Consider the following 24,693-nt stretch of genomic DNA (forward strand, 5'->3'; position numbering starts at 1 on the left):
CTCCCTGTAGGCTGTTGGTGTGTCAGCATGTTTAAGCATCGCAGTGCTTGTGGAAACAACGTGATTCTTTCTGTCCGTATCGCTCTTACTCTCCGTGCTCCGTGTTTTATACTCCTTATACTGTGTTTCTTCATCTCTCTCTGTTTTTGGCCATATGAGTACATTTCACGGCAAAATACATTAATAGAAATTATATTTAGCTTAAAGAAAATAAATCCTTTTTCTGATCTTTAATAATTGTTGTATGGTTATTTTTTTTTAATATTAAGCATATTTTCCTCCAGCAATTCTCATGTTTTATTTCATATGTGTGTATATGTATGTGTATATATTATATTATATTATATTATATTATATTATATATATTTATTATATTATATTTATTATATTATATTTATTATATTATATTATATTATATTATATTATTATATTATAATATTATATTATTATATTATATTATATTATATTATATTACATTATATTATATTATATTATATTATATTATATTATATTATATTATATTATATTATATTATATTATATTATATTATATTATATATTATATTATATATTATATTATATTATATATTATATTATATTATATTATATTATATTATATTATATTATATTATATTATATATCTCGTCGCTGTCGGGCAGAAACCTCGTAAACGCGCTACTTTTCAGGAAATAGAAAAAACACTATTTTGTAAATTAAACACTGCATTGTCAAAGTTGATATGTTGGCTTTATATATGGTCAGACATTTGCATGTGTCATTAGATTATTAACATTTTACCATAGTCAAGCTCAAATGGATTCACAAGGTTTTTAACCAGCGATCTCATGTTTTTACGAATCTCAGCGAATCTCATGTTATTAATAATAAAGTGTTACGCACAGGCTATTTCAGACAGTATTGGCTATGATTTGACACTCTTCTCCACACCTCAAATACATAAAACATTAGCCTTTATATACAGTATATGTAGGTCTATGAATATATAGGCTCTTTTTAATACTTTTCATTGGTTAGATATTAGCAAAACCCACAGAGAGACGTAAATGGTGACCAATAGTAATGATTTATGGAAATAAATACAAAATATGGAGATGTGAGGTTTCTGCCCGACAGTGATGAGTGGTATAAATTCATTCAATTTTCCATGCATCTCGAAGGATCATGATAATGAAAATTCTGGGGGAAATGTGTTTAATTGTCATAAAAAAAAGCCATAATGCACAAAAAAAGGTCGGTCCTGAAAACATTTTCACTTCATTTTCTTTTGCCTATATATAATTTCTTTCTCTCTTTTGAAATATCACCTGAACATGTTTTTGTTCACCTGTGACTAAATTTCCTTTCTCGTTTCTGAACAGCCTTTATGAACATTGTCATGGTGAAGACGAGATGACCTGCTCTCATTACGCTCTTAGACTGTCAATTACCTCCTGCAAGACCCGTGACACACATGCTCCACCATTTCTTATTTGTTCTGATGTTCATCATTTTTCTTTTTCAAAAGGAACATTGTTTGATTCAGTGCAGATGTCAAGAGTGAGGTCACACTAAACAGGATGCAATGTCACGCTCTAAGGATTCTGTTTTTAAGTAAAAATACATTTAAAATTTAAAATATAAATTTAATCTACTTTCCTGCAACACTTCAAACTGCTCAGCTTTGTAGTTTGTATTTTTTTTATATATATATATTGCACCAAGAGGTCAGTCTGTGACATTTAGATCTTGTTTTGTCCAAACATCTTTTTTTTTTTTCTTCTCCATATGCAGATCAGCTCATCAGAGTGATCACAGTTTTATGGTAACTGTGTATCACATGACTTCCTGTCACAAAAAGGTAAACATTTACCGTTGTTTCCATGGTTATGTCTGTAGTTGTATTAGAAGAACATTATTTGAAATGAAATAATTTCAAATGAACACACACTGAGCTTAAAACGCTTCCTATAATTTCAATAATCCAATAAGTGAGAGAAGCTTATATATAGTGTGTCTAGAAAATCTTTAAATGTGTGATTATTACGAATCTAGAAAAATAAGTCATACTTTTTTCTTTTTTTTTTCCTGGTAATAATAGTATATGAAAGTTTATATGAATTCACAGAGGCTTGTAAGATTGTTTTCATATAAATCCCATATAATGAATTTTTTGTGAGTTCACTGTTTTGGTCTGCAAATAATTACATCCTCTAGTGAGTTTTAAATCCATGAAGTCCTCTGTGAGAATCATCATCCAGTGCATCCGAAGAATTGTGCTTCGATTTAATGCTGCGATTGCGTCGATGCTTGAGGAAGAGAAGACCAAAATGAAAAGCCTGTGTCCTGTTTGTGTTTTAAACATCCTCCTGATTTTCCAAACCTTTAGCAGGATGAGGACCAAAAAAATAACAACAATTGTAAATCAAGATTTGTTATTGATCCAGTAATGTCTCTCACTCTCTTAAAATAATTTCACACTCTGCTTGAGGGAAAGAGTCTCATTATTCCTTTTTTTTCCGGAAGCAAATTCCTTTTTTTTTCTGTTTGAATATACATTTATTTTATTTTTTATGAATGCTGGCTGCGATTATTTCCAAATCAAGTTCAGTACTCGCATCCATAAAGTACAGAAGGGGGGAAACCAAAAACCTGTACCATCCTGATCAAAAACGGGCGTAACTAAGCAAGTGAACAAATGCACATGGAGCGTTGCATTCTGTCGTTGAACTCCCTTCTTGAAAATATGATCAGAAGCATAATAAAGTTGTAGAAAGCGGTGTATGTATTCCTGTGGTCACAGAAACCAGAGTTTCCATCGCGCGTGTTTCTTGGCCTCCGCTTTGGACTTGCGTTTGGGCGTGGAGCCGATGGTCTCCTGAGGATAGGGCAGAGGGGGGAACAGGGACTCCTCCGTGGGACACAATCTCTTCATCAGAGGCTGTAGCTTATCTTCCTGCAGTTTAAAGTCCAGCTCCACACTGCAGAACAAACAAAACAGACACTTACTGTGTGTGCCGCGCAACATAAATGCAGCTTCAGCACAATTCTCATGTGTATACAGTCAGAGCGTCAGATGTGCTCAGGAACACAGTATATGCTGTCAGTCTTGAGATCAACAGTAGAAAGGGTTTATTTGTCAACCAAAAGTATTTTTACAGTACAGTTTACTTCTGTATTATGACATTTATGAGTGAATAAGGATATTTAATGAGTTAAATATACAGGGACTTGATTTTTTTTCCCATTGAATTGAATTCATTGGAACATGAAAAGTAGCTTTTGCCTTCCAGAATTGAGCCAGAACTAAATGCAAGTGTGCTTAAACTGTGCCTAAAATGATATTTGGCTATTATTTAATATTATCTATGGATCTATCCATCGTAGTCAAAATTTGAAGTGGATCAAAAAAGATCATCAAAGTTGTCATAAGAGGAAGGTTTTAGGACAACTTTGATACTACTGTACATCTATATATATATATATATAAGTCTACTAAGAGGTCATATTAGCCTTGCTCTAATGACAGAGGTAGAAGGTTTAATTGAATTTATATAAATTGTGATTTAGTGCAATATAAAAACTTTTAATTTCACCCCATTGTAGTATGTATTGCATAAAGAAAATGAAGCCTAGTTTAGGACCATGAAGATATTATTTTTATTTGTTTTCATGAAAATATCTTAAATTTAGACTTTGTTTTCATTATGCAAAATATATGTTCTAGTTTACTGGTTTTTTTTGTTTTTTTTTTTTTTGGTGAAAAATCAAGTAAAAGGCTTTTAGGCTTTAGGTTTCTCTGGCGGTCTGACAGAAATGGTACATTTTATAAGGGAACATTTCAGTTTCCAGATGGTCTGAAGCTGCTGTATTGTTGTACTTTCCTTTGATGTAAAGCAGTGAATTAAGAACTTCAGGCTCAACAGATGAGTTTAATGATCTTTATTATGCTTCTCTCCGTGTGCCTTTAGATTATAGTTTATAGAGCTGATGTTGCTGGCTGTGTGTAAAGTGTAAGCTCCTACTTCTGGGTGCATTCGGTTTTTGCGGGTGATGCATTGTGGGATTTATCCTCTGGAGTGTCCATCTTATGTGACGGAGATAATCCAGCATCCACTACACATCTGATTCCTGGGATGAGTCACATTAATCTCCACGATTAGAGAGCAGAGATGGAGAGATGGGGTAAAAGTGAGGGTGAATGAGTGTGTGAGAGAGAAGAGGGATGATAGAGAGAAGGATTATTTCACTTTAACAGACTGCACAAACTTCCATCTCTTGAAGGATAGAGTGTTTGTGCACTTATAGAACTGTATGCTGGATTTGATCACATCTTTATATTTCGAGTTGTGAAATGTGATTTGATAAGCCATATTCAAAGTCCTTGTAAACTAATTTTGCTTTTTTGGAAAACTCGGATAAGGCAATATGAGAGCTGATTGTGGCTGATGCTTGATATAAATCTGTAATTTAATAAATTTAGTTATAGCAATTGTGATATTCATAATCTAAAACAGACATTTGATAACAATATTAACTCATTTTGCCTGTGCATTGTCCACTGTTAGATTTTAGACTTTGGAACTGACATGAGAGCCAACGCCTCTGTTAAATAGTCAAGTGATTAGGCCTATGAAAAAATTACAAGATAAATATTGAATAAATGTTATATATATATATATATATAAATATTAATATATATATATATATAAATATTAATATATATATATAAATATTAATATATATATATATATATATATGTAAATATTTATATATATATATATATATATAAATATTAATATATATATATAAATATTTATATATATATATATATATATATATATATATAAATATATATATATATATATATATATATATATAAATATATATATATATAAATATATATATATATATATATATATATATATATATATATATATATATAAATATTTATATATATATATATATATATATATATATATATATATATAAATATTAATATATATATATATATATATATATATATATATATATATAAATATTAATATATATATATATATATATATATATATATATATATAAATATTAATATATATATATAAATATTAATATATATATATATATATATATGTAAATATTTGTATTTTTTTAATATATATATATATATATATATATATATATATAATATATATAGTAAATATTTGTATATTAATTTATTATTACTTGTTTCAGAATTTATTTTTTTTTTTTTTTGTAATTTATAGCTGGTAAAAAACTGTTTGAGTCATTTCTTAAAACACCCCTTAATGTAAAATTCTGATGCAAGAGACCTTATAGCTTTATTTAAATATAATTGATTTTATTTAATCAATGGTATGAGAGACTGTGAATACAATCTTGTCTAAAGCAAGATGCACAGTACGCAATATAGCATGACCTTCAATGCCTTATTGTTTTGTAAAAAAATAAAAATAAAAAATCTACTTTTGCTAGACAACCCAGTCTTCACATGTAAAAGTAGGTTAATGGTGAATTTCTGTGGCTATAGTATTTTATTTACTTTGCTTTTTTAAAAGCTTTTTCTATCTCTACAGCATTTTTAGAGAACATTTCTTGTCATGTCATGAGACACATAGAAGCAATGTCGTGATGTTTTGTGATGAAGTAAAAAAGACTCATATTCCTCTCTCACTGACAGACCGTTCAGATTAACAGATAGTAAGAGTCATTTAAGACTCGCTATAGCCCAAACCCCCTGTTCAAAATGCATTTTACGAATGTGACTCACCAGCATTGATGGGGTTTATTTTGCAGACTGCACCCATAGAGCTGCCATTCAACATGTGAAATGAAGTCTGTCTTTGAATTACTTCACAGAGAAATGCATTGCTTTCCTGTTGATTTCATGCACTAGATTGTACAAAGCATCTTTCAGAAACATGTTCATTTCAAATTCAAATGATAAACGCACTGAATTGCATAGGCTATACTGGTTTGAATCTGTTGAACAGCAAGTGTTCGGCTTGAAAATGAAAGGTTATGTAAAGTGTGTGTGTGTTATTGAAGACACATCTCATTTGTTGTGTGTCTGGCCTTTGCATTCAGACAGTGCAGTACAGCAATTAGAAAATTAATCACACAACACAACCTGGTAATTATGCCCTTATCAATATGACCATGTTCTCGCTACAGAGAGACGCGTACAAATCACTCATTACCTCAATAAGTCTCAAGAAGCTCTTTGAACAAGCTGCTTTGAGTTTCTCTAAGAGCTTCTCACAGTTGGTGATAATTTGGTGGTGGTTGATTGTGCTTTGTAGTTCCATATTCCTGGAGAGATGCTTTTTGTTAAATCAGATGCTGATTTCAAACATTTGCATTGCACTCACCATGAATGTTTGTTTTTATTTTTTTAATAAATAAATAAATAAATAATTGTATGCATGCATGCATGCATGTATGTATGTATGTACGTATGTATGCATGCATAATAAGAGTCTTTCAAAAACATAAAAAAAAAAATAATAATAATAATAATGTGTCCAAACATTTGACAGGCACTGTATATAATATGCTTTTTTGTGGATTTTTTATATGCAAAAAATAAATTAATGAAATAAAAAGTCTATTATTTTTATAATAACTAATATTAACAATTAAATAATTGAAATGTACAGTTTGGGGGGTATGAATATGAAAAGAAAAAAATGTAAATAACGTTATTTTTTACATCTACATGTTTCCATCAACGTTCCTAAAATGTCTCATCTTTGTCTCACACTGTCTCACACTCATTTTTGTTGAGCTCCGAGTTCTCTGTGATTCATCTATTTCTATTAAATAAAAAAAATCATTCTAGGTCGTTGAAGAATTAACCACATTTTCAACTCCATAAGCTCTTAATATTTCTGTTTAATAGGAGTATTAATTTTGTTCTCTGACTTGAAGTGCCAGCTCTTTTTCTGCCGAGGCATGACATACGGCACAGTGCTCACTATTTCTAGCTTTCGAATCACAAATCAATGTTTAATATTTCTCACTGGATCGATACGGTTCTCCACAGAATAAACTAGAGCATCATTAGAGAGCAATGCAGTGAAGTGGCTGTCTAAAGAACGTCAATATTTCATTTGCATTAGAGAGTCGAGTGCGTTGCAACCGCAACACGAGCCAACGTGAACGCAGAGCCGTTCTTGTTTTCGTCTGACAGGCCTAGATTCCTCTCTGACGCTTGCGTGGTATATTTCATTGATCGTTCGCCTTGTCTCCTGCACTCCACCCACGACTGTTGTCACGACCGACGCTTTTCACTGTTTCTAAGCTGCTAATTAGAAGCTGAAAGCCGTTGATAAGGCTGTATATCCCTGCTCATTGCCCCTGCATTCAGCTTAGCGCTGTATTCTTTTATGTGGCGTAGGCTTTCCTTCCCTTCATCCCTCAGGATGAGGAGTGGTTTGATCTCGCTCTGCTCCTCCTGTTTAAGCTCATTAACGTAGAGACCCTCTCATCCCATTCTCAATGCAACATTTACTCAGGAAATGCATCAGTGTGTGGCAGTTAAGTTCTCACAGTGACCTGATGTTCATCAGACCCTGAGTGAGAACAAATGTTTTTTTTTTTTTTTTAATTGCCAAAGCAATTAAACTCCTTCAAATGGTACAAAACTCTGCTGCTCGAGCCCTTACGTATAACAAAAAAATATGCGCTATCACTCCCATCCTTTACCAACTTCACTGGCTTCCTGTGGTAAATCGTATCCAATTTAAACTCTCAGTCTTAGTTTATAAGGCCTGTCACGGCCTCGCACCTCAATATCTTGCTGAGTTAGTGCAACCTTATGTTCCTGCCCGCAACCTCAGATCTAGAAATGATAACTTGCTTTTCGTGCCCAAGTATAAACTCTCTACTGTGGGTGGTAGGGCTTTCAGTATTATAGGCCCTAAGCTATGGAATAATATGCCCCACAGTCTTCGTGCTACCTCCTCTCTTCAGACCGTTAAGTCTCAAATTAAAACGCATCAATTCACTTTGCTCTATAAATAATTCATTTTCCTTCCTGCTTCTCTTTCTCAATTTTTTCTGTTTGTTTGTTACACGATTACTCTCTTGATATAGGCTAATTGATGCTTAACATCTGATTGCTTGACCTCTCATGTTGATTATCTGTAGTTATTTGTTGTCAACCTCTGTTCTTCTGAATGTCCCTTCTGACTGTCTGTTATATTTTGTTTGTCGCTATAAAAAATAAACATATTATTATTAATATTATTATTATTAAAATACTGGAAACACCCACGTCTTGAGCACATTAGTGTCGATTTTGACATTTTCAACTTTCCTGACCCACTTTTAAAGTGCTCCTTGATTATGATTTGACTTTTTTTTACTTTAGTTAGTGTGTAATGTTGCTGTTTGAGAGTCGTATCTTTGCAGATGTTTTTTATGCTCAAAGTTCTCAAAGGGAGATATTTTCTCAGAAATCACTTTTTTAAAGACTTCAACGAATGGCTGGTAGGGACTACGATGAGCTTCTATATGGGTTGGTGACATCATAATCCCCAAAATGTACATAAACCCCGCCCCCAATAACTCGCAACAAAGGGGGTGAGGCCATGTTGGGCTTCTTTAGAGAAGAGGAAGAGTTGTTGTAGTATTTTACGCTGGACTGCTTCACAAACGAGGGTCAATTCAACACTGGATTTGCACAAAAGTTTAACATGACGGCACATGCTAGTGGATGAGTTGAATCAACTCCACAGCAACTACATAAATTTATCCACTAACCATTCAGAGATGTCCAGTTTTATTCTAAAAGTTGTAACTTCTTCCTGAGTCTCTCCATCAGTGTCGACTCCAGTTTGAACAATGTAAGGCTGAACACCGTTACTGACAATCCTCATTTTGGCTGCGTGAGATTCTCCAGCTTTGTTGTTGTTGAGCCACTGAAGTTAAAGCTGTTAAAGCTCCACCCACTTCTGGAAAGGGGGGTGGGAGCAGCAGCTCATTTGTATTTAAAGGGACAAACACAAAAATGGTGTGTTTTTGCCTTACCCAAATACCCAAAACCCAAATATGGGCAAATTTGACAAGCTATAATGAATGATCTGTGGGGTATTTTGTGCTGGAACTTCACACACACATTCTGGAGACACCAGAGACACTTATTGCATCTTGTGAAAAGAGGCATAATAGTTCTCCTTTAAGTTTTTGCTGTCAAAAATCTAAAGAGCTAAGAGTAGTCTTTTTTTTTTTTAAATATACAATATACAATTATGCAACATTGTGAATATTACAATGAGTTTAATTTCATTTGTCCTTTTTTGTTGCATGAATTTGGCATTGTTTCATGATTGGTGACTTCCACGATGAGACGTGACACGTTTTAGCTTGTTAGCATTTTTGTAAATAAGTTCAAACTGTCGGTTTCATTCAATCAAAAGATGCAGTGGTTAATTTGCTTCCTCGCTCAATTTCACGGACGTCTCCACAATGCAGTTTTAATAGGTAAATATAGCTGCATATTGGTGCATGCATGTTTTTTTTATTTTTTTTATTTTTTTTTTTATATATATATATACATATTTATTTATTTAATAGCTGCATTGTCGAGCCTTGATGCCTCTTGTGAATTTTAGTTGCTTTTTTGCTTAGCTGTGAAAGTTTGTTAGCTTAATTAGTTTGTTAGCTTAATTAGTTGGCTCGCCTCTGTTTGTACTCTTGATATGTACTGAGAAACATTTGATACTGATAGCTGGTAATTAGTGTTTGCCAAAGCAAGCTTCACTATTGCTCGCATTTAGACCAGAAACTTGCTGACCACTGCATTGGAAGTTCATGGTCCTGTTGAATATACGTACATACGAGATCAATTGAGATGTCTGTGATATTAAACCAGACATGTTGTTACTCAGGTAACTGATATAAACATGTCGGCTTCAACTAACTTGTTTAGTAACAAAAGCTTTCAGTAAATAAGTTCAAACTGTTTGATAGTTGAATCCAATTTATTAAAGCTACAGAAGTTATTCAGGCAAGAGCAGTGAGTGATTTCTCTGGATTCTCTGGGTTTAAACATTCTTGGGAACATCTTGGATAAAGTACACAAGTCAACAAAATATATAACACTGTTCTAGTGGTTTTTGGATATTTTAAGTCAAGAATCTTTACATATTGTGCCATTAATGATACACAACACAACAGCAGGTTTATTAGGCTACTGTCACTTTAAGATCTGACACACATGACGCAGATCTGACACACATTACATTTTCTCAAAACTCTTTACATTCATTCAAGACTTTAACTCATTTGAGACTGCATTCGAGAATACTCAGCCAAATGGGAATTTTTGGCGTAATTGTGTTTTTGTCCGTTCAAGCGCTGTCTGAAGTGGGTGTGTGTGTGTGTGTGTGTGTCTCACACCTGAACCACACTGAGTTGTGTGTCTTGTGACGCCAAGTTTAAAAGTTTTGCATGAATAAGAGCATGACCATACAATGTAATGTATAGTGTGTCATGTTAAATATTTTTAATGCGTTAAACTGAATGCATTAATGCATTCATTTTAACATCCTTAATTTTCATATGTAGTATATTTAATATTTCATATATTGGTGTGTTGCTCAGCCTTGCTGCTGCTTGTGAATTTTAGTATTTTGTTATTTTTTTTGCTTAGCTGAGAAAGTTTGTTAGCTTAATTAGTTGGCTCATCTCTGGTGAGATTTGGAAAGATTGGTAAATGTGTTGTGTTTGTGTCAGTGTGCCACTCTGGCATTGGAAAGGAAACACATCCGTGCCAAAGACAACAGACTGACACCCCAGTGAAAGTGAATCTGTCTCTCATTAGCACCAGATGCCCTCTCATCACTCACACGAGCACATATCTGTGAGGCGACGACGTTTGATGTGGACCGCTGGGGGTTTGGGTCGAGCTTCGTCTGCTCTGATTCAAAATCGTTTTACGAGACGCTGTGCCGTCTGTCATGTTTCTTAGCGCTCGCCCGACCGGATCCCGCAGGCCCGCCGTGCGTCACTGACACTCGTTAGAATGGAGAGGAACGCGCAAACGCACGCAGAGATAAAGAGCGCAGGTCGAGGCCTTTCACTAGGGAGATGCGGTGCTGCTGAAGGCCGGCTCGTATCTCGGGCTCATTAGCAGAGGGACAGCGTGCCCAGATAATCATCTGTGTGAGAGAGCGACTCGGAAGAGCTTTTAATGAAACATTCATTATTCCTTCCTTCTCTCTCTCGGTGGTGGAGGTACGATGCACTTATCACACACCTAAACAAGCTTCTTTCATTTGTTTTTGTGCCTTTTTCCCCACAAAGCAAGAACCGAAAATGAAGACACTTTCATTTCCTTGATTTTTGTATAGGCTCCATGACTTTCATCTCTTTGTGGTTTTAGAGAGACTCACTCAAACTACTGTGTGTTTGTACTTGGGAGACACTGAGAAATGTTTGATACAGATGATAGTCTACCTGGTAATTAGTGTTTTGCCAAAGGAAGCTTCACTATTGTTTGCATTTAGACCCAAAACATACTTTATGCAGGGGTGCAAATGTCTGACTGACGCATTGGAAGTTCACGGTCCTGTTGAATATATGTATATAAGAGATAAATTCAGATGTCTGTAATGCTAAACCAGACATGTTGTTTTTCAATATATAATCATGTCAACTTCATCTATTTTGTTTAGCAAGAATCTGTTCAATTTTTGTTTTTTTTCTACATCATGAAAATAGATATTTATTGGTTTGTTTAAATGTACTTTTTTTATTAATTTAATTGAAAAAATAATAGTAGTAATAAAATAAAATAATAATTATTTAAATTATTTATTTACATCATTTACATTATTAATATTTTAATTTATTTATTTGTGTATTTAAATTATTTTATTTAAATTTCTTTATTTTGTATGTAATTTTAAAATATATTTTTTTAAATAATAATAATGGTTGTAGTTGTTGTTTATTTATTGATGTATATATTTAAATTTGTTTACTTCAATTTTTAAATCATTTTTAAATAACATTTATTTGTTTGTATGTGGGAAATAAAACAAGAACTTTTGCTTTTCTAAGGAAGTGGACTACAGTTTTTCACTCTGCGTTGGTATGTAAAGAGTCCCCTCACATATCTAGAGATCCAAACGTCATAAAGACATGATCATGAGGCTTTGGGGCAATAAACACCTGCCAGCACCCTAGCAACTAGTCAGAATGCCTTAACAAATGCATAGCAACAGCCTAGAAACCACTGAGAACAACTTATTCCACCTTCATGCTGGTGAGTTTTGCACAGTAGGCCCATTACACAAATCGTAATCTTGAAAACACAAGATGACACTTAAATTTTTACTTTTACACGACACAACCTAAAGCTTCAATCTCTAGCTGGTTTGAATATAGTAAAAAAATATTTTCAGTAAAAAAAAAAGAAAGAAAAGAGGATTCACAATTTTCTAATAAGATATATTGTACAGATATATCTTGCATTCCTATTTTGTGCTCTCTCGTTTCTCTCTCTGTTTGTAAGGTATTAATACAGCTGTCAATCATACTTTGCTTCACTCTATCTACAGATTAAACCGTATCTCTCAAAAGTGCACGCACACACACAATACACTCTCAACACCCACCAGCTTCACTGTGGTATCACCATAGTATCTATAGCAACCAGCCGGCTCTGAATAAAGCCAGCGTTTCTGTGTTAGCATGGAGAGCATCATTACTCTAGCATAAAGGAGAGGAGAGAGGGTTTGGACAGTGTGCAAGAGAAAGAGAGATCTCCTGGTGTCTCTGCACAGAGCGTTTAAACATCTCTGTAATGTAATCATCTCCTCTCCCCTCAGCTCAGCTCTAATGGAATTTCCACGCCGGCGTAGTGTGTGTGTGTGTGTGTGTGCGCGTGCGTGCATGCTCTGTACGGTTCATTCCAGCTTCTCTGGCAGGTCAGAAGACCTCTGATCATGGGATGATCATGAGATTGTCAGGCAACACACATGTTGGTCTGATAACTTTAGAGATTGTGGAGTTAGACTGTATGTCAGTGCTGATTTCTCATGCAAAAGTGGCCATAATGTTACACCGTGTCTAAAGAACTCTCCACGATGAGACGTGACAAAAGACAGTAGAACCCATTATAATCAGTGATGTTGTCTACAGTAAACTGATGCCTCGTTCTATTTATGATGTAAAGCACTCGTGATACTTCTCATAGGACGAAAAAAATGAATTTGCAACGGCAGTGCCTGTTGAAGGTAAAACATAAGTAACGTGAGTTACCTAATAATATTACTTTTTATATAATATTACTTTTTTTTTTTTCCAAGTAACTAGTAAAGTAATGCATTACTTTAACATTTACAACAAAATATCTGAGATACATTGACTGACAGCTCTTCTGTCCCTATGTTGAGAGAAATTTGGAGTGCAGAGGCATTGTCTGCTGTGTAAACATGATGGTTATTCTAGACTAAATGTGAGCATACATTTATTCATTTACTTCATCTCCTGCGTTCAGTTCTTCTGTATTCCACAATAGCAGCAGCTGCGCCCTCTACTGTACAAGCATGAGGCTTATTCATTTCACTTTTGTGGTGAAAGCTTCTTTACATTTGCCAAAAATTGAACTTTTTTGTTAAAAAAAAAACAAACCCAGGTGAGAAAAAGTAATGCATTACTACCACAAAAAGTAACTAAGTGACATAATTAGTTACTTTTTTAGGGAGTAACGCAATATTGTAATGCATTACTTTTAAAAGTAACTTTCATGCAACAGTGTAGACAGCTTCTAGCTGTTGTGTGTCAACTCTCGTGTCAGGTGTAGACAACATTTTAGGGTGGTGGTGCTGATTTTTAGGGCATTACTTAGTGTTGTTAATGGCTTCCAGGTTGTTGCTATGATGTTCAGGGAGGTTTCAAGGTGGATACCTGTTTTTGAAGGTAAGGAAGGAGAGGAAAAAAATAATATAGGCTTTTTACTTATAATAATAATAATAATAATAATAATAATAATAATAATAATAATAATAATAATAATAATAATTATTATTATTATTATTATTATTATTATTATTATTATATAATTATAAATATAATATAATATATTATAATGTAATATATTATATAATATTAAAATTATATTATATTATATTATATTATATTATATTATATTATTTTTTAAATATTTTATTCACAGTATATTCTCAAAAAAATGTGCAAAAAAGCACTAGTACTAGTCTTTGTACCTTATCTACCCATCAAGGTGTGTCATGCACACTCTTTTTTTTTTTTTTTATATTAGTACTGTACCTTGAATGAACAGTTATTGAACTGAACTGAATCAACACTGAACTAAATTGAGCTGAATAATGGCAATATTGTTTTGCTACAGCTGCTTATAGCCGAATTGATCTTATATTTTATGTTTACATCGTTGATTCTGTTATTTTCCTCATAACATTGAGAAGCTGCTTTGCTACAGTTTCGGTTATATGAAGCGCTATAAAAATACAGCTGACTGGACTAGACTTAGAAGAGGTAAAATTTATTGCTGTGAGGGTAAACATTTTACAAATTTTTTCCTTGGAGTGTAGTCTACTGAATCAATATTTTAATGGCAAAAATATATAATTTTTTTCCCCAAAATAAATATATATTTTTTTTGTGAATTCCACACAAGTTCAGTTATTGTTTTGTGTCTATATCAAAAACTATGTTGTTATGCACCAACGCTTAATAGCCTGTTTGTTCAGATCACTAACCCTGAGTTTAAGCAATAACAATAGTGATGCTGAACAATATTAGGGCCTGTAGGATTTGTGGTATTTTGCAATCCCTTTAAGCCCTAACAATTAAACAGTTATTTCCCTCCAAATAGACCATGGGAGATCTGTATCCCATCCGGACGGCCACATTACGAAATGCAGTCTAGTGTGATGAAACGCGATGACATGGTTAGCAGGAGAACAAAGTGCAGAAGAAGAATTTTAGCTCTGAGCAGCTCGACTTCAAATAAATTGAATACTCCTAAATCTGCTTTTATGGGTGCACGATCTGTTCCCTCTCCTCAGTTTAGTGATCACCCCAGGGAGGGAAAGAAATGAAATCAATTGAAATTGTTTGTGTGCATTTTTCATATAATTAACACTTAAAGGAATGTTCAGGGTTTTCCACAGAAAATAACGTGCACTCCTCCCACAAATTGCAGGTACAATAAGGAATGCATCAAAACAACTCTATAGCTCAAATAATATGCATCGTCTTGATGTAAGTGTGTTTGTTGCAGTCAGTGATGAGTCGAAGTTATTTTCTATGGTAATCGATCTTGTCACAAATGCTGTCGATTGAGCTTAACTAGTATTGATCCCAGAACATTCCTTTAAGAATGTCAGCCATGGGTAGATCCTTCAGAGAGAGTGAGTGCCAGACAGAGGAGTAATACGGAGTGATGGAGGGATAATGATGCAGGAAATGAAGGGATGCAGAAGGTTAAACTGCCAAACTAAAGCCTGAAACAGTTGCTCGACTCAAATCTAGTGAGCCATCTTGCTGTCTACTGTATGCATAGGTACCGGTACTGTAACTGAAATAAACCCTCATAGGCAACAACACACATCTGTTTAAAACATCTGGACATATTTTAACCCATTCTGAAGGAATCGGCACAGAAATTGCAAGACAATTCAGAATGCTCTGCATAGGTTGGTTGTGTCTCTGCACACCACACAAATAATGCTTGAGACTTGTTTTGCAATTGATTACAATAGAGTTTGACAAGCTTGTTGCTGTTCTAATTCTGCGATGCTCTACTTTGCACTAAAATACAAAGCATGCAAACGAATGAAAAAGATAAATGTTAATTAGATTTAGCTATTTTTTATCTTTTTTTAAAGTAATGTTCATATTCATGTATCACAGAATATTAATCATTTCTCTCTATTCGTCCACCATCTTAGATGAATTTATCTAATTTTTATTTAATTTTCTATGCTAAGTGTACATAAATTCCTTCCAGTGTCCATCTAAAACTGATATACTATTATAGTATCTATTAATATTTTGAATTAGCTTTTTTTTACATTTTCAGTTTTTTACATTTTCTTTTTTTTCTGTCCTTTCATTATTTTTAATTTATTTTTATTTCAATTTTAGTCATTTTTGTACTTCAGTTTAAACTTATTTTATTTAATTACCAAGGAAACATTTTTAATTTTCTTTTATGCTTTTCAGTTTTTTTTTTTTTTGTTTTTTTTTTTTTTTTTATTTTTTTTTTTTATATAATATTTATTTAATATCAGTGCACTCTAAAAAAAAAATGCTGGGTTAAAAACAACCCAAGTTGGGTTGAAAATGGACAAATTGTTTTAACCCAGCGGTAGGGTTAAATGTTTGCCCAACCTGCTGGGTAGTTTTATTTAACTCAACTATTGTTTAAAAATTACTGTATTGCTTAATTAAAATTAACCAAAAGTATGTTGGAAATGAACATTTTATTAATGTTCAATGAAAAATTATTAAACAATAAACATTTATTAAATTGCTTATTAATAAATTTATATTAATAAACTATTGAACTATTAAATTTATATTAATAAAATATTAAAGCTTATTAATAAACATTCACCTTTTGTCTATTATTGTTGCCTCTGATTGCATCTGGTTTTTAATTTCCCAACTATTTTGGGTTCATTTTAAGCTAGCCATATAGCAATTTTTAAACAATAATTGGTTTAAATAAAACTACCCAGCAGGTTGGGCAAACATTTAACCCAACCGCTGGGTTAAAACAACCCAGTCGCTGGGTTTGTCCATTTTCAACCCAACTTGGGTTGTTTTTAACCCAGCATTTTTTAGAGTGTATTATTTTATTTACTGAAAACTGTTTTAACACAAAGTTAACACAAACAACACTGCCTTGTGCCAGTGGCTAGAATTTGTCCAAAACAAGTGAATAATTTATGTTTAGAATACGATTTAGAACTACATTTATGTTGCATGCACACTTATGTTCCTTTAAATCTCTGAGTAGGCAGCTTGAGTTTCGGAACACAGCCTGATGCTGAACGACAAACACAAATTCATTCAGAGCCGCTGCTGACACTGAAGACCAATGATCTGAGCTCCTGCGGTTTGTGTCATGAGATTTCTCCTCCCTACCATATTATGCTAAGTAGAAGTCTTTAGCTTCTTCAGACTGAACTCCATTAGCATGCTTTATGTGGATGTGAGGCCATTCTGCGTGTCATCTGTGTAAAGAGTAGGCCTACGCCAAGCAATATTTTTAAACGTGCACACAACACACAAGATATTTATTAATATAATATTATATTTATAGTATTTTTTTTATAATCTGTTGTAATTATTACCTACAATAAAACCAATTACTTTATAAATATTTGTTTATACATTTATATAATGAAGTATTTAATTATATTTTAATAATGTATAAATATTATATTTATTTACAGTCTATTCATATAATTTATTGTAATTGTTACATTAAAATAAAACTAATTACTCTGTATATATTGATAAATTTATAATTTTGCCTTGCATAAAAAAATCCTCATATGTGACCCTGGTCCATTTTGTGTGTATATGCATTGCTATTTGGCCAACTTTAAATGTGTTTTTCTCAATATTTTGATTTATTTTTATTTTTTTGCACCATCAACTATTTTCAAATACTTGTATCTCGGCCAAATATTGTCCTATCCTATAACAAACCAAACATCAATGGAAAGCGCATTTATTCAGCTTTGATTTAAAAAATAAAATAAAAAAATGACCCTTAAGACTGGTTTTGTGGTCCAGGGACACATATAATATAATGCTGTATTTTATTATATAGTCATATATAATAAAATATATATTGACTAAAGTAAATGACTAACTAATAAATCACAAAACTGGTATGAACTGACCAACTTGATCATTTCACTGACATGAATTGGTTGGATAACTAATAAAATGATCCATCGAGCATGTTGCTTCAGGACTTTCTTATGCTGCTCAGCTCATCCTGAGAGATTGGTTCTCTCTCCTGTCGAGTGTTTTCACTGGGCCGCGTGTAATTAGATTGCGTTTAATCCTTCCTTTCGCTTCAAAGAGAGCTGCTAAATTTGATTGTGTGTCTGTCGCTCGTCTTCTGCTGGGAGCCTCATCTTCTCACAGGAGCGCGGATGTCACTTTGACGCTTTCTATCTACAGCACCGCTTAGCTGTCCTCTGAGATGCTTCTCAGGTTGATTTTCTTCCATTTATGCTCCACATCAGAATGAATCGGGCAGTATATTTCTCTTTTTTCAGGATTGCATGCATGTTAAATGGCCAGTTCTTCCAAAAAAGCACAACAGGCTATATAAGTCGTTGGTATGACTCATGTGCTTGTGAAACACTTTCTGTAAGGAATCTTGCATTCTGTACAACAAGCTCTCTTGGCGATTACTACCTGTCAATTACCCAGAATCCCTGATGCACGCACTTCAGCTCTCATTGCACTTTAAGATGGCCATCCGCCCACTGGAGACAAAAACACTCTGAGAAGCGCTTAACAGTCTGACCTTTACACACTCAGATGCACTTTTCTGCTCCGGCTCCTTTTGCAAAATGGGTGCGTCTCACTTAAGTTCACTCTACTGCTTTGAAATGATAGGTTTGCACTCACTACATATTGTTTGTGTTTGTCCCGTCTATTGAATAAGAACTACACCTATACCTTTAGTTTAAGAACTGCAGTACAGACACAGATTCTCAGCCGCCGTAGCAGCTGAAGTAAACTGTAATGAAAGTAATTATTTACTCACGCTGTTCCAAACCTGTATGTAGTGTTTTTTTTTTAAAATACTATTAAGCAAAAGGCTACAAAAAAAAAAAAAAAAAAAAAAAAAAAAGAATATACAGTCAAACCAAAATTATTCAGACTTTTTTTATATATTTTTGATATATATTTACATATAGTGGGAGCAAGACACTTAAGGTTCAGTGAGGATAGCAAAATAAAGTAAACTTTGGCATATTATCCCCAAAACTTCTTCCTACAGTGGACTACCAGTAAAATTGCTAAAAAATTTAGAAGTTAAGGTGTGAAGTGAAGGTATAGTGAATAAACTGTATTAATGAATGAAATGTTCAAGGTGTCTAAATAAATTTTGGCCTGACTGTACGTGTGTGTGTGTATATATATATGGGATATATTATATGTGTGTGTGTGTGTGTGTGTATAATACACACACAGTGAGTATGGAAAGTATTCAGACCCCCTTAAATGTTTCACTCTTTGTTAGATTGCATCCATTTGCTAAAATCATTTATGTTCATTTTTTTCCTCATTAATGTACACCCCATATTGACATAAAAACACAGAATTGTTGACATTTTTTCAGATTTATATAAAAAAAAAAAACTGAAATATCACATGGTCCTAAGTATTCAGACCCTTTGCTGTGACGCATATATTTAACTCAGGTGCTGTCCATTTCTTCTGATCATCCTTGAGATGGTTCTACACCTTCATTTGAGTCCAGCTGTGTTTGATTATACTGATTGGACTTGATTAGGAAAGCCACACACCTGTCTATATAAGACCTTACAGCTCACAGTGCATGTCAGAGCAAATGAGAATCATGAGGTCAAAGGAACTGCCTGAAATTAAAATAACTGAAATGAAATCATAACACCTTATGCAGCGCTGCTTCTCAAGTGTGTGTATATATATATATATATATATATATATATATATATATATATATATATATATATATATATATATATATATATATATATATATATATATATATATATATATATATATATATATATATATATATATATTGTGCAATACATGTGCAATAAACGAACACATTTTTGTTGTTGTTGTTGTTCTAGCCTCTAGCTAAAGCGGAGGGGAAGGCAATTAGTGAATCATGATTAGCATATTTCTTTTTTTGAAGACTTAGTTTAGTGCACAAGTCATATGGACACTTTAATGGTACTTTAAGGATGTGTCCTTGTCCTTAAAGGTTATTGTGATGCAAAAGAGCTGCATAAAGATTCCACAGAAAATAACATCATCCAGATGTGGTCGGACTTGAGCTTGAGTAAAAGACTAACTTTTAATATTTGAATCAGCTATTTCTTTAAATAACTGATTCAGCATCCAGAGAATGTTGTCCTGGGCTCTGTAATGAGGGTGTCCCACTAATTCCTGTCAGTGAGAGTATTTCCTCTCCTTTATCATATTCATTGCTCACACAATCTCTGATTAGGCTGAAGTTGATCTTTATTAGTGCAGTGTGCTGTTGTATCTCACTTGCTCTTGCTTTAAACAAAATACAGCAACCAACCTGTAAATAATGCATGCGCTGTTCCGACACGTGTCGCAGTTGGCCGTGTCCTGTCCGGTCCGATAGGAGAGCCTGTGAGGAGATAAAGAGAGAGGACGGGTCATTACACAGGCTGTTTGGCCGCTCCGCCTACCCGTTCGCCGACTGCCTCGTTCACTCTGTCGTTCCTCATTATCAGCTCACGGTCAATACACGCAGTGGGAAAGATATGTTAGCATTCTTCACACCCGGCATTCTGCAGAGGACATGCAGGACGCCGACTGTGTTTGTGAGTGTAATCAGAAATGAGAGAACAAAACGGCCTTGAAATTTTTGTACAGCAACGCTGCAGAAATGTCAATGAACAGGAGCTAAAATGTGCTGATACGTTTGCCATAAAGCTCTGTTTCAGACTCTAGTGAGCTGCTGTGATTTTACTATCTACATAGGCAGCTGTCGTTTAAGGTAGCATCCTGACTGACAGTAAACTTCACAAGAGACTGGATTTTACAGTTAATTCCAATAAATGATGCAAGCTATAGTTATGTGATACTCCACTTTCTGAATATTTGTATAGACTATTTTAAAGTACTATTATTATTATTTTTTTTTTTGAGATATAATTGATATATGATGAGATATGATATGTTATGACATATAATATATAGTATAATATATGATACATGAGACATGATATAATATATGGTATGAGATATAATATATGGTCTAAGATATGATATATGAAATTATATTCAGTGACACTGAGCTCACCACAATATACTCACTACTTTGCTGCCTATTAATAGCATTCATTTCAGGCCTGAACTTAAAATATGTCTCTCATTTTGACCTTTAACCCCATACAGAGTCCTCAGGAACAAGGTCTGACCTTGCCCAACAAGAGAAAAATGCAGATATGTCCATCGTACATGTAGTTTGTATGTTCACACTAGCCTTTGGCCAGCAGAGGAACATGAAATATGATCTGACAGTAGAGTTCATGGGCGCTTTCAGTAGGCAGAAATGACCATATAGACTGTACCCTTGGCTTGATTCCTTCCAAAAATCCTCTGGGTTGGACTATAGAGGGGGATGATATAATTTGCTTCAGGAGATTTGCTTGATGCGATCATCCTCACCTAAAACAGACTGCACTCAGATCTAGAGCAAAGTTTCTTCATTTGCCAGATCTTTTCAGATGTTGTTCTCTAGTTTTTGAGTTTCGCTTTTATTACACTTTTTTTTTTTTAACTGTAGAACTTTGTATGTAAATATTTGATCCAAAGCAAATTATAATCAGCCTAGATGTGTGTGTAATGCTTGTTGAAGCGGAGAGCTGTGTTCCTGAATTACTTCATTGCTGTTTTGTACATCAGCAATCAGCTTCACGTCGGCACTCTTAACAGCATGAAAAACAAAACTGTTATTCAAATGCTGAATAAATTATACATAATACTAGAATGCATCTCATTATAGTCACTTTACTGTCACTCACTGGAGGATTGCACAGTTTCCTGTGACTGAGCCTGAGTTCAGCTCAAGCTCACTGACCAGTGATTCCTGCATCACCGCTGATCAATATTCAACGCCACGCTAAAATAATTCCGCATGAGAGTTTGCAGCATTATGAGATAAGAAAGCATATCTGGCTATTGAGCATCTTAAAAGTTTCTTGAATTTATTACCTAAGGATGAAGGAAGATATAGTGTACCATTCAAAAGTCTTCAGTGTCACATGATCCTTCAGAAATCATTCTAATGCTGATTTGCTGCTCAAGAAACATTTCTGATTATCATCAGTGTTGAAAACAGTTGTGCTGCTTCATATTTTTGTGGAAACCAAAAATATGTTTTTGTGCAGGATTATTCAAAAGAACAGCATTTATTTGAAATAAAAATCTTTTGTAACGTTAAAGTCTTCACTGTCACCTTTGACCAATTTAATTGAAGTATAAATTTCCTTAAATTATCGTAGGATTGAGTTAATCAGTCAGATCAGTAACATCTCGTTCACTTTCTAAACTACTAGTTAGAATCAAGGTCAGTGATGTCAGTCTCTTAAAAGGGTGGTTCATTGTTTTTTGTCTATGCTTGATTCTTGGGGCACAGTTTAACATGTCTGTTATATGTTATATATATGTCTGTTATATGTCTAATATATGTTTTCGTATATTTTACCTTTATTCTACACCTCTGTTTCCACTGTCAAATGAACGGCTCGTTTGACTTCCTGGTTCTATGAAGCCACTCCCTCCAAATTACGCAATGTGCTCCGATTGGTTAGCAGGTTGGTAGCTGGCCCAGTGTATCGTGATTCGCTGAAGCGTCAGGAAACGCTGCACCCCTTACCATCTGTTGCTTCAGTGAAAATGTAAATAATGGCGTCTATATTGCTGTATCAAACTGAGCCCAAATTAGACCCAGATGAAGAGGATCATGGCTTTTAAAGGACGTTTATGAATCGTATTTCATTTTTTTTTTTTTTTGTGTCAGTGTTTAGATGCTGTCACTGCTGTTTGTTAGCTTTCAATATACAGTTTTATTAAAGCTTTACTGTAGCCGAATACATTACTGAGTAGTAGCATTTTTGTAAAGGTAGCGTTTAATTTATAGCATGAACAACTGTTTGTCTATGAACATAGAAGTTTGTTGGTGTTTGTTGAAGTATGCACTAGAATTTAGCTAACTGGCTAAGGAAGCAAAAACGAGTTGCTCTTTGTATATGTCCTTGATTCAACCAAAAATAGCAACAGAACTATGTTTAAAAGACATTTACAAACAATAAAACGTACTTACAGTTTGAAGCCAGTAAACAGCAGCTTCTGCTTTTAAAGTGGGAACTGCTTTTTTTCAGTAATAGCCTTTGTGCATTCAGTAATAGCCATCCAGCATTAAACTCATGTAGATTCTGGAAGCTGTCTTCAGCAGCGCATCCAGTGTAGAAAATATCACAGATTATATATATATTTCTTTTGACGCGTCACGTCACACTGCTCACGTCCGGTGTACACAACTCTTCCTCTTCCATTATGCTGCGCCACATGGCCTCGCCCACTTTGTTGCGTGTTCCCAGGGGCGTTTTGCAGGGTTTATGATGTCACCAACCCGTTGTAGTACAAACCGGTCGTTTTTGTAGGCAATAAACTGCCATAACTTTAAAAGACAATATCTCTGTTTGCATTGAACTTTCAGCGCTGTAACTTTGCAGATACTGTTTATGCTCAAGCTTACACACTAACTAAAGTAAAAAAATAAATAAAGTGAAATCGCATTGAACCACCCCTTTAAAGGCACAATATGTACGATTTTTGGATTAAAATATTCAAAAACCACTAGAACAATGATTTATATTTTGTTGGCTTGTGTATTCACATTATCCCAAATGTTTCCAAGAATGTTTAAATCCAGAGAAATAAGCAATTTTAACCAGGACAAGGACCATGTCCTTGTGTCGCCTATCAGTGATATCACACCTGTGTTACCATCGGTTTCCGGTTTCATTTTGTGTAAACCATAGAAACACCAAAGAAGCTTTAATATATTTTGTGTTTATTATAGAGGTGAGCAACTGTTTGGATACATTCACCGACAGAGAACTAATCATGTTATATAGCTCAACACTGTTAGTCTTAGTCTTGTTTTCTTGATTTACCACGAATACCATGTTTTACCATGCCTAATATCGATCTAGCTTACTGCTGTGTGCAACAAGTGTCTCATAGCAGCCGCTGAGCGAACGCAGAGCAGCATTATAACAACTTTCAACACACTCAAATGTCTAATATGATTAACAGTGCTGCATTACCCCACATACTCATGACCGGAAGAAGCAGAAGCACTCGTCTGTGGCATAATAAAAGCTCCGCTGCTCTCGAGCCGTGTGTCGCGCTCGTCTCTCATTAGCAATAACGCTGCACGATTTATCGCAATTTTATTGCACGCGATTTGGCAAAAGCTGTGATTATTTTATGCGCAGCTTGTCAGAGCTGTACGGCTCTGTGATCAGTAGTAAATGTTTCTTTATCTGAAAGCCAGAGGGCGCTCTTCTGCAGAAACTGCAAATATGCCCTGTTGCCGAAGTTGAATACACGTCATTCCAGGAAATCCTACACTATTGCTGTAGATGAATAAACAGAAGATTGAAACATTTTGATTGATTAAACATGACTCAAACGTTTTGATAATGAACACACGAATGCCTTATTCTGTGTAAGAAGCCACATCATCTCACAGAAGGATGCTCAACTGTCATTATGAAGTGAGTTTGGAGTAAAAACATGTTTTAAATGTTATCTTTTGTTGGACAAGATGTTAATAAATGTTTCTCATGTCTGGAAAGATGTTTTGACACGTGTTGTTTTTTCA

At 34.0% G+C, this 24,693-nt stretch overlaps 2 protein-coding genes across 9 annotated transcripts in view; one reads left to right on the forward strand and one right to left on the reverse strand.

Moving 5' to 3' along the window:
• The window catches only part of dock1 (dedicator of cytokinesis 1), a 273,581-nt gene that overhangs the window by 116,775 nt on the left and 132,113 nt on the right, over positions 1 to 24,693 (forward strand). The window lies entirely within an intron of this gene.
• LOC137008193 (inhibitory synaptic factor 2A) overlaps positions 2,648 to 24,693 on the reverse strand; it is a 29,568-nt gene continuing 7,522 nt past the window's right edge. The window contains exons 2-3 of the mRNA XM_067370074.1: positions 20,350 to 20,421; positions 2,648 to 2,977 (exon numbers count right to left, since the gene is read on the reverse strand). Coding sequence (XP_067226175.1) covers positions 2,794 to 2,977; positions 20,350 to 20,421 — 256 coding nt within the window. The 3' untranslated portion in view covers positions 2,648 to 2,793. The remainder of the gene's footprint in view (positions 2,978 to 20,349; positions 20,422 to 24,693) is intronic.

The sequence above is a fragment of the Chanodichthys erythropterus genome, chromosome 19 (assembly GCF_024489055.1).
Source record: "Chanodichthys erythropterus isolate Z2021 chromosome 19, ASM2448905v1, whole genome shotgun sequence".
NCBI classification, from domain to species: Eukaryota; Metazoa; Chordata; class Actinopteri; order Cypriniformes; family Xenocyprididae; genus Chanodichthys; species Chanodichthys erythropterus.